The 11,842-nt window shown below is 42.5% G+C and overlaps 1 protein-coding gene across 2 annotated transcripts; it reads right to left on the bottom strand.

The window, feature by feature from the left end:
• Window positions 1-1,429: 1,429 nt before the first annotated feature.
• On the bottom strand, window positions 1,430-9,235 carry klhl26 (kelch-like family member 26). 2 transcript variants are annotated; one of them, XM_033620745.2, is made up of 3 exons: window positions 8,984-9,235; window positions 5,863-6,045; window positions 1,430-5,282 (listed from the first exon to the last, which is right to left on the bottom strand). In XM_033620745.2, the coding sequence occupies exons 1-3, from the start codon at window positions 9,031-9,033 to the stop codon at window positions 3,701-3,703; spliced, it is 1,815 nt and encodes a 604-aa protein (XP_033476636.1). In that variant the 5' UTR covers window positions 9,034-9,235; the 3' UTR covers window positions 1,430-3,700. The 2 variants fall into 2 exon arrangements, with proteins under 2 accessions (XP_033476636.1, XP_033476637.1); XM_033620746.2 differs by lacking the exon at window positions 5,863-6,045.
• Between the last annotated feature and the right edge of the window lie 2,607 nt (window positions 9,236-11,842).

Genomic DNA, 11,842 nt, shown 5'->3' with positions numbered 1-11,842 from the left:
TTCAACGTCGAGTCCAAGTGGACGTTTGTGCCGAATTTGACGAAATCCCCTTAACAAATTCTACAAACGGACAACCTGAAAACATAATGCCTCTGGCCAGGGCTATCACTGCCGTGAGGTAAAAAAGAAAACAAAAGACAGAGGAGCTGTACAGACTAATGACCACAGGGGGGAAGATACTCCGGTAGCGTTAAGCAGCACAAATTGACGGTATTAGACTGTTGCTGAAGGTGCTCCTGTTTTCATCCAGCGAGGCATGAAAGGGGTGAGAAGTAATGCCCATGATGCTCAGTGGCTTGAGCATCACCTTTTCCACAACAGAATTAAATTCCACCTAAACAAGATACATCTAACTCCAATTATCTTTGAGAGTTTTTGTTACATTCCCCAAAACTCACCTATAATTTGAAAACATCTAGTGTGTTTTGTAATGGGTTGGTTCTTTTACATGGTTTCTAAAACAGCAACAGCAGGTGTTTTTCTGTTGCTTTAATAATGCAACACTGGTTAAGAGAAAAGGACATATTTTATTTAGCAGAGATAAACTAGTAACACTGCAGAGCCTGGGGTGTCCTGGTGGTTGAGGCGGGTACCATATTACCACAAATCCCCAGCTCTGCTCTGGGCAGGGTCTTTTTTTTTTGCATGTCATACCACCCTCTCTCTAAACACTAAACCCCTGAGCTTGTCTTAGAAGGAATGAATGCACAAACCCGCTATTTTTAAATATCCCATGGAGAGAGAGACTCTCACTGCAGCCCGTTTCATTTTGTTCTGAAAATGTCAGTGTGCAGCCTGTTCTGTGGACAATAAAGGAGGTGCAGACTGATAAAGGAGGAAATACAGTGAGTGCTGGACGGAGCAGTGAGTGACAACAACCCCGTCCACATTTAAGAGTACTGTTTGCGGTGGAAACGCCAGGGTCCATGTCTGTAGGGTTACTTTAGGTTCCAAAGGTACAGTACCAAGTGTTTGGTGGAAACAGGGCTTAAGAAGGTGGGAGACAAATGGGACAATAATCAATGTACTGTATATGAATATTCTTATGTATGCTGGAAGTAAACAAATGCTTATGCTTAGGGTTTGATGCCTTTCTCTGTTTTCTATCACTGCAAATTGAGTATCTTTCAGTTTTGGACTGTTGGTAGGACAAAACAAGACATTTTAACTTTGCTTTTGGGAGTGTGGGCAGGCAGATTATAGGCCAAACAATTAATGGAGTAATTAAGACAATAATCATTAGTTGCAGCACTAAAGTAAAGAAATACTTCTTATTGGGTCAAGTTGCACAGTAAATTTCCCTTTACGTGTCTATAGGAGTCTGTGGATTCAACCAGTACAACCCTTTATAGTGCATGGCAGCGTTTCTGTTGACTTGTTGTGAAAATATACCATCCAATCAAAATAAGAAGAGACAAAGAAACCGTGGTGTGTTTTTAAAACATGATACACCTTTAATAAAGGATGCACATAAAGCTTCACAAACGTCTACATTCCCCTTTGACAACAGCGGTTTCCTCTATATTGCACTTCAAGGATATCATGTGCTTTTACTGGTACAGGTAACACAAGACAAATACACACTAAGGCAACAGGAGAGACAGATTTTAAAATGGACGCTTGTCACCATCATGTAGATGATCGCATTTAAAAAGGGAAAACAAGGACTTTAAGCTTGCGTCTTCCTTACACACATAAAGTACATCGATAACTTCAACAGCAGATTCAGACGTCTGATAAATGCTGCTTTCAACAGTCAAAATACAAGCCAGTATCAAATATGGTAAATAGATAGTTTAAAGGGACAGCTCACCCCAAAATAAAAATACAGATTTTCCCTCTTATCTGCAGAGCTATTTATAGAATTACATTGTTCTGGTGTGAGTTGCTGAGTGTTGGAGATATCGGCCGTGGAGCTATCTGCCTTTTCTCCAATATAATGGAACTAGATGGCACTCGGCTTGTGGTTTGAAAAGCTCATCAGTGATGTCTCTTTCCAGAAATCAAGACCTGGTTACTCAAGATAATCCACAGACAGAACTACTTCCTTTCTACAGAACTACATGCGCCAACTGTATCACTGTGCAGAAAGAAGCACATCTACTCATGGACAAGAGGCTGGTGCTCTTGACGACGCAAGATGCAAACATTAATGGCATCCACCTCGGCTGAGCTGTAACATTACGCAGTGTTTAAATCTTGCAGTCACATGCATGGCCCATAAGCAGACACACGATTTTCTCTGCACTGTGATACAGTTGGCGGGTGTAGTTCAGTAGAGAGAAAACAGTTCCTACATGAAACTGCTCACAACAATGTCCGTACATTATCTTGAATAACTCATGCTTTCTAGAAAGAGACATTTTTGCTGAGTTTTCCAGTGTGTTTTTTGGCTCTTTGAGCACCACAAGCTGGATGACATCTATCTGCAACACTCAGCAACTCACACCAAAACTATCTAGAATGATTAACAGCACTGCAGGTAAGAGGAAAATATGTATTTGGATTTTGGTATGAACTGTCCCTTTAACTACTTATTCTGGGGAGATTTTTTGCAAATAGTTTCAACATTAAATCTGCATCACTTAACATCAACTGTGTCTCCCCTACTGTTGGTCAAGGGACGATAACGTGTGGCACACAGATGTAGCACTTGTTAAACATTAAAAGCAGCTCACACTGACATTACAACTGGCACACACACATGAATGATTTATGTAGCTGCCTTAAGAGGTCTAAACTGGTTTGTTATGTTGACTGAGAGAACAATTAGTGTGTCAGTGGGGGTATCAGCTCAGGACATAAAAAACACAAAACAAACCAACACCCAAATGAAACAATTGATACCTAGTTGAACATAAACACTACTTGTGCTCATTTGTGCAATCTTTACTGTGCAATGTTGTTTGATGATTAGTTTGTTTGTGGAGACATACAACAGTCAGTTGTTGTTAGTGTCTGAGTAATAAAACTGTAACAAAGCAAAATATTACAGGGTAAAAAGAAGCAAACAAATAATAAAACATTCAAAACTGTACAATCAAAATGTCTAATATTAGATGCAAAAAATAAATACAACTCGAGACTTTGATTCAAAATTGTGCTGTTTGTAACTTCAGCCCTTGATTGGTAAAACTATAAAACTTTTACAGACTGAATTACAAGTATTTTTCAGATAAGATGTGTTATAAATTTAGGTAATGCGCAATTTATTTTGAGATAATATACCAATCAAATAATTACAGATATTTTAATTATGAAATTACTCTGAATATCAACTTGCTATGGGCCTCCACCGTGGAACGCATCAAAATTGTCCTTTCAAATTGTCATTCAAAAGCCTAGATGGGTTTCATAAACGTGTCTCAACAATTGAGATTCTTCAGAGTTTTAACATAAAACAAATTTAAAATAAAAAAACAGCTCTATAAGTGAAGGTTTGCCTGTTGATTAAACACATTTGGGCCAAAAAAAGAGAGACATCGACAGAAAATGACACACAGATCCAAGTAATGCTGCTCAGTAGCTTTTCAGGTCATTACCTCAAATGAGAGAATGCACACACACACACACACACACACACACACACACACACACACACACACACCAGTAGCTTACATAATGTTCACACCTTGTGTTGACTCAATGGTCGACAGAAAGAGCACATGGAATAAAATCTTCACAGTCACAGGTCAGACGGTTAGCGTTGTGTGGTATTTTGTGGAAGAATAATCGGTGTACAAGCGATGCCAGCAAAGGATTCTGGGAAGTGCAAATCTCTCTCCCACTCATCTGTCTCTGTGTTGTACACCTGCACGATGCTTGTGACATTGTTCAGGTGCCAGTTGTAGCCCCCGACGATGTAGATCTTGTTGTCCAGTAAACAGCAGCCTGCCTCAGACTGCCCTGCTCTCATGGGACTGACGGTGGTCCACTGGTCGTTCTCTGGAATGTAATACTCGACCGCGAGCACATCAAAACAGCGGTCCACGTGGTCCATTCGACCGCCCAGAGCATAAACCCGATCCTTGGTGCTGATCATGGCATGCAACACTCTGGGCTCATTCATGGGAGCTCTGAAGTCCCACTGGTCTGACGCTGGGTCGTAGCAGTGAAGAGTCTTCTTGTCGTCCAACGAGACGCCGTAACCCCCTGAGATGTACAGCTTCTCCCCACAGGGAGTCCCTGCATGACCCCAAATCCTGCGTTTTAATGGCTCCACATTAGTCCACTCGTTCTTCTTTGGGCAGTAACACTCTACAGATGACAGACTGCCAGATCGATTGCGCCCTCCGGTGGCGTACAGCTGTCCATGCAGCACATTGAGCTGAAACTGGATGCGAGCCTCCTGCAAAGGCTGAATGCGCAACCACTGGCTCAGATGCGGGTCGTAGCGGTAACAGCTGTCTACTGCCCCCTCGCCGCTGCGGTACTGTAAGTGCTGTCCACCAACGACGTACACAAAGTTATCAAGCACAGCAACACAAGCGTGGCTGCACCCTGTCTCCATCTCTGTCAGCTCTTTGAACTGGCGGGAAGCCGTGTCGGGGAGATGGTACACCTTGGTGCTCACTGTGCGGTCGTTGTCAGTGTAGGGCGTCCCACCAAAAGTGATGACTGAATAGACGTCAGACCGTATGACGGTCCGTGAAGACTGCATCTCGTGCTGTCGGAAAGGAAGAATCTGGTAATTGAAGGCCTCGAGGAGGTACTGGCGGCACAGTACGTCCTCCACCATGATGTCCACTGTCTGAACGCTGTCCACCAGCTCAGAGGAGCGCATGAGTGGGAAGCGCACATGGCAGAGGACGCTGCTGGCTTGAGCCCGGCGACACTCGTCATACTGGAGCCACCTGATGGCGGCGTGGAAGAGGTCGATTTCACTACAGTTCTTCAGTTTGTTGCTCTGCAGGAAGAAGACGAGGCGCTCCATGGGAATGTGCAGGAAGTCCTCCTCCTCTGCGATCTGGAGGAAGTGGCGGAAGGTGAAGGCGTCCACCGACTCTTTGAGGGAAGACAGGCTGAAGGTGGTGGCCATCTGGCCGATGTGCAGGCAGGTCTCCACGCTCATTGCTGACTTGAGGAACTCCTCGCAGAGATCCACGACCGGGACCATCTGGAGGAACACAGCTGCCCCGAGGACATCCTGAATACAGTCAAGGTCTAAAGTGACTTCTGCACTGTAGGCAAAGTCAATGATATGTTTGAGCCCACGGGCGGACAGACCCTTCAGCTCAATGGTGTCTTGATTTGACTCCCTCATGCCTCCAGTAAACATTGCTCTGTAACACAAGAACAAGTCAGTGATGTGCATGACATATTTATAAATCTATCTCTTCTATAACTAAGTAAGAACACTTGTATGATGAGAAAAAGGTTTTCTTATTTCTGGATTACTGTTTGGTTTTGGTGTCCATGGCAGATGAAATAAAAACTATCTAATTAGAAAAGTATGCAATACAAGTGAAAGGTATATTTGGCAACATTCATTAATTTGTATTTTTATTTAATTTAGATTTATTAATTTATCATCATAAAATGTCCCTATTTTCCATTTCTGTAATACATCTTCCTACAATTTCTATAATCAGCAGAAACTCTGTAAATATAAATCCAGTGAAGCATAATTACTCAGATTAAAGACAAGTACAAGTAAGTGCATCATTTTGCTGTGAGTTTCATCTTTCTCCCTCTCCTTCCTTTACATTCCTCTCCCAAACTGAACTGCTTTTAATATAGCTGACCTGTGAACTGCAGCTTACTCTAACAGTGCACTCAGCGTATATTGCTCTGGATAAGAGCATCAGCTAAGTGCTTCCAATTTAAAAATGTAAATGGGCAGTGAGAAGTCTTGTGACTAACCTGAAGTAATCACTACAGGCGGCCAGCACAGCTTTGTGGACCTGGAAGCGCTCCTCATTGATGGCCAGCACAACGTCAAGTAGTTGGCCTTGAGCCCGCAAGATGGACAAGCCCTGGAGGAGAGTGGCACTGTGGCTTGGGGCGGAGAATGTACAGCGGAGGGTGCTATTCTTGTTAGCCATACTGGAAAGAAAAAAAGGGCCCTTTTACAATCAATAAATCAACGGATGCTGCCTAATAAACCTCCTTTTTATTTTCCAGTGCTTATTCTTAACTGAACTTGGAGACTTTGTTAATTTTTCACAGCTATGAACTGCAATATTCTTGCCAAGCAGACTGTAGCTCAAGAATATTAAATTGTGATCTGTATGTAGATACCTAATATCAAGGCGTAGATGCACACAGCAATACTGTGATGGAAATTTAATTTAATCTGCCACAGTCAGCCAGGGGGAAATGCAATCTGTGGTGTACAGCATCTTTGTATTAGTGAGAGCGAGTCTGCACACAGGAGAGAAACAACATTGCTATCAATAGAAATGTCATTGCTCTGTTTAAACACTTCATTGCTGCACATGGAAGACTGAAATAAATCCTCCAGTAAGACGCATGATCACAGTAGGTGGAAACATGACTAGCTCGGGTAACAAAATCTCAGTGCGCTGAAACAACATGCAGTGGTAGAAAAACCACATTAAACTGTGTCAAAGTGACATCACAGGGACAGAAGATAAAAAAACTTCAATAATACTAAAGATAGAAACTTAACCTGAAATAGTATTACGTTTCCTGACATCCCTTCAAGAAGAATTATTTCCTCAACTAAACACAGGTAGAAATGACAGCAGATAGCTGTACTGTGACAGCTGCCACCTCAGTTTTTGTTGGCGCTTCCTCTGCCGCCCTGCTTTGTTAAAGAAGACCCAAAAATGGCATCCAATCACAATAGAAGGCAGATTACAGACGACAAAAAAGCTCAACACCACATTTCAGTATAAAAGAATGATCTAATTTTTTATTTTTTAGATCACAATGTAATACCGGGCAAAAAATTAGGTCATGAAATATTAAATTAAAATGGACTAAAGCACTGAAGGCTTTAGGCCTGTGAGTACATGCATCAAATAATAAAATATCCAACACCCACTGTATGTGCTCATCTTGTGTATAAAGTCACCTCGGCCATCTCCATCCCTATTTCTTTCTCTTTATCTAACCCTACACTCATGTGGTGTCGGATTAATCGGAAAAAAAATTTCTTGTCTGAAAATTCAAATGAACGTCTCCTCAAATCGAAGAACAACTTGGACAGTATGCGAAAATTTCTGCACACAGGTTGTCATTGTGCAGAAACATGGCGGACGAAAAGTAGATGTTAGGTTGATGGTAATAACCTTTTTATTAATTCACATATTGCATGCCAAGTTTTTGCTCATATGTAATTTGTAATATGGTATTCAGTCATAATCGTTGGTTGCTGTCCACATAGAGAGACCTAGATTAGTTATAAAAGTTATTTATCAGCATTAGTCAGGTAAATTCTAGTAGTTTTAGGGGATTAAATGGTGCAGCAACAAGTCTGGGACAAAATCACTTTGTAATATAAAGCTTCAAACTGTTGTTTTAATGCACTGAGAAATAAAAAACAACACATCTGTTTTGTAGCGTCCATGTTGTTTCCACATTACAAGTTAAAGTTAATGAATACACCGAATTTAGAAGACCGGCTTTGCAACTCGGGAAATGGGACCATCTGAGGAGCACATGAATGCAGCATTAAGATTTAATTTTGTTGCAACTTTTAGAAGTGTTTCATTGGCTGAATTCAAAAAGGACTCTTTTAAGCTTACTTTAGCTGATCAGAGTACGTATTACAGCCAGAATGAAAATACTGCAGGCTGGTGTTTGAAGAGGAAGACAATATCTTGACTATACTTTACTGACAGGCAGGACTAGAACCTGAATTGATAAACTAACGGGCCTTGTCTAACCTACAATATCAACTTATCACAGATACATTAGTATCCGTACATACAGTATGTTATTGTGCACGTGACAACTGCAGATGTTCTATTAAAACAAAGCGAGCACTGGTCCCTACACTGTTGCATTAAAAGAGTGTTGTATTATGTCCTTTTTGTAGCATTATTGTTGCTAAGCTTGTAAATTTCTTTATAGCAGGTCTTAAAAAAGGGATATGAAAAGGTTTAGGGAACAAAAATAACCCGTATGAGTGTTCTGATGACTCTTGTAATGTTTTGTTCAGTCTGCAAAGTGACAAAAACAGCTGTCAGAAAAAGGGGGGTCATCTTTTATACAGGTCAAGGCCATAGTTTTCTCATGGAAAAGCCATACAAATGTATTTTTCAACTCTACAGTGTCTGCTCTGTATATATCTTGGTCATTTTGCCATTTTGACTTACCATTGTAAGGAAAGCACAGGTGTTACTAGTAACATTAGTGATGGGTCTGTTCTATTAGTTTCTCAGGGTGATCCAGCCATCATTCATTTTATTATTTACACCTGTGACTGTTTACGGGGGGGGGGGGGGGGTCAACTGAAAAATTGCTATTTGTATTTTAAACTCTGAAATATCAATATAAATTTGTTTAGCAAAGTGTTACCAGTTAACGTTAGGCCTATTAATATTACATGGTTAAATGCACCCAACTTCAAAATATATTTCGTTGCTTTGCTGTTAACTAATCATGACTGAAATTAACTAGGTTAGCGCTTTTAACATTGCCAAAAAAGTATTTAAGTATTACCTTAGACATTAAACTATAAGAAAAATAGTTACCATAGAGTCAACAGATTTGTTGAAGTTCACCTGCTACAACACAGCAGGCTCTGTTAGGTGTGTTTATTCCTCTACATGGACAATGGTAACATCCTTACTTTATTTCCACTACTGGTTAGACATAACGAGCAGGCAGTGTAGATGCCTGGAGGCCTAGACAGCTCCTCGGTGTTTCCTAGAGTCAAGCCGCGACGCCGCGACGCTCCGGCGTGGCTCGAGCAGGCTTGCAGTCCCGGAGCCGTGGAGGCTTGGCACAAGTCAACACCGAGGGAGCAGTCCAACACCGTGGACACAGCACATCCCCACCCCGCTTCACTCACCTGCTCTGTGGATGTTTCGAAGCAAAATCCCCGCCATCCGACTCCGCCATCTTCTAGCACAGAGCAACACGCATTGAGCATTTTCAGAAATGTTACCAGAAGGTCAGCGGCACGAGTGGCCTGTTCATGGTGCTTTAAAAAGTGTGGAGACAGCCTGGTTGTCAGGCACAGACGGGAAACGGCCGTCTGTCTCAGGTCCTGTGCAGAACACGGTGATAACGACCTCTCCTACCGGCTGTCTGCTGCACGTCCTTGCTCTGTACTGACAGGATCTAGCCTCTGGGAGGCGCCACTGTTACATGTGTATAGGTGTTCTGGTCCATAAGTTCCTGGAGAGGTTGACCGTGGGTCCCCACCATAGACTGTATGGTCCCCAACCAGTGGTGGAAGAATATTCAGATCCTTTACTTGAGTAAAAAATAGTGCTAGACTAAAATTAATGAGGAGTGTTTTATTATTATATTATTTGATTATTATCAGTCCATCCATCTATTTTCATCTGCTCATCTGGGGCCGGGTCATGGGGCAGTGAGCCAAGCAAAGCACCCCAGACGTCCCTCTCCACAGAAACACTTTCCAGCTCCTCCTGGGGACCCCAAGGAGTTCCCAGGCCAGATGAGATATGTAATCCCTCCAGTGTGTTCTGGGTCTGTCTTAAGGCCTCCTACCAGTGGGACACCCAGGACGCATCCTGATCAGATGTCCGAACCATCTCAACTGACCCCTTTCGACGCAAAGGAGCAGCAACTGTACTCAGAGTTCCCTATATTAATTTGTGTAGTCTGTGATCAATTGGCGACCTGCCGTTAATAGCCAACATTCATTCATTCATTCATCTTCTAACCGCTTCATCCTCTTGAGGGTCGCGGGGGGGCTGGAGCCTATCCCAGCTGACATCGGGCGAGAGGCAGGGTACACCCTGGACAGGTCACCAGCCTATCGCAGGGCTGACACATAGAGACAGACAACCATTCACACTCACATTCACACCTACGGACAATTTAGAGTTATCAATTAACCTAGTCCCCAATCTGCATGTCTTTGGACTGTGGGATGAAGCCGGAGTGCCCGGAGAAAACCCACGCTGACACGGGGAGAACATGCAAACTCTGCACAGAAGGGCTCCCACGCCCAGGATCGAACCGGCAACCCTCTTGCTGTGAGGTGAGAGTGCTAACCACCACACCACCGTGCCGCCCCTAATAGCCAACATACTGAATAGAAATTAAATTGAAACATCACTGGTTTTATTGTCCCTAAAGGTTATGTCTTTTATCTATTGTATCCCACATAACTTTTTAGAATACTGTTAAGCACGCCGTATACAATGACGTTACCTCATAACAGAGCAATTGTATCAGATAATGTGAAGGTAAACTGCCTCATGTTGTTGTTGTATTGACACAGTGGTGCCACCCAATGCGCTCTCATCCCAGCAAACATGGCAGCTTTGTCAGTGGACCTAAAGGTCAAAATACGCCTGAATCCAACTATGCGTTCTAATACCCATACTTCCATATATATAGTATGCTAGAAAAATATGTGGTAAAGCGCTTTGGGTCCTCGGATGACTAGAAAGGCGCTATACAAATGCAGGTCCATTTACCATTAACACAGCAAAATTAAATAAAGGGCAACTCAAATAGCATTTGGCCTGTGTTGTATAAGACAAAAGAAAAACATTTGAACAGGGAAGTTATAAAGAAATTTTTTTTCGTTTCACTTTCAATACCTCTCACCAGTGAGAGGTACCAAATCCGTGCATCCGCTCCTCCTCTCTCCTCGTCTTGTACAGGAGTAACCTTTTTGAGATACAACTGCAAGAGACTTGGTGTGAAACTGTAACTCTGCGTAAATGGGAACTGGGGAAAAGAATGAGGATGTAAGATGAGGAGGAGATACGGGAAAATGATCATCGCCAGGACCACAACACGAACTGGAAAGATAGTTTAAAAATAATTGAACAAGTTTCATATCCTGCAAGCACCTCTATCCAAACAGATTAAAAACACTCAGATGTACACATACTTTTAGATTTTAGGAAAGATGGGAAATCTCCTCTATCCACTACACTTCTCTTTCCAGACATACAGTATGTTCATTTCAGCATAGAGACATGAACTACACTGAACAAAAATATAAACGCAACACTTTCGTTTTTGCTCCCATATTTCATGAGCTGAACTCAAAGATCTAAAACATTTTCTATATACACAAAAGACCATTTCTCACAAATATTGTTCACAAATCTGTCTAAATCTGTGTTAGTGAGCACTTCTCCTTTGCCGAGATAATCCATCCCACCTCACAGGTGTGGCATATCAAGATGCTGATTAGACAGCATGATTATTGCACAGGTGTGCCTTAGGCTGGCCACAATAAAAGGCCACTCTAAAATGTTCAGTTTTGCTTTATTGGGGTGGTCTGGGGGGGTCAGAAAACCAATCAGTATTTGGTGTGACCACCATTTGCCTCATGCAGTGCAACACATCTCCTTCGCATAGAGTTGATCAGGTTGTTGATTGTGGCCTGTGGAATGTTGGCCCACTCTTCTTCAATGGCTGTGCGAAGTTGCTGGATATTGGCAGGAACTGGAACACGCTGTCGTATACGCCAATCCAGAGCATCCTAAACATGCTCAGTGGGTGACATGTCTGGTGAGTATGCTGGCCATGCAAGAACTGGGATGTTTTCAGCTTCCAGGAATTGTGTACAGATCCTTGCAACATGGGGCCGTGCATTATCATGCTGCAACATGAGGTGATGGTCGTGGATGAATGGCACAACAATGGGCCTCAGGATGTTGTCACGGTATCTCTGTGCATTCAGAATGCCATCAATAAAATGCACCTGTGTTCG

Source organism: Epinephelus lanceolatus, chromosome 6, assembly GCF_041903045.1.
Source record: "Epinephelus lanceolatus isolate andai-2023 chromosome 6, ASM4190304v1, whole genome shotgun sequence".
Classification (NCBI taxonomy): domain Eukaryota; kingdom Metazoa; phylum Chordata; class Actinopteri; order Perciformes; family Serranidae; genus Epinephelus; species Epinephelus lanceolatus.
This window is presented reverse-complemented; position numbering and strand designations above follow the sequence as displayed.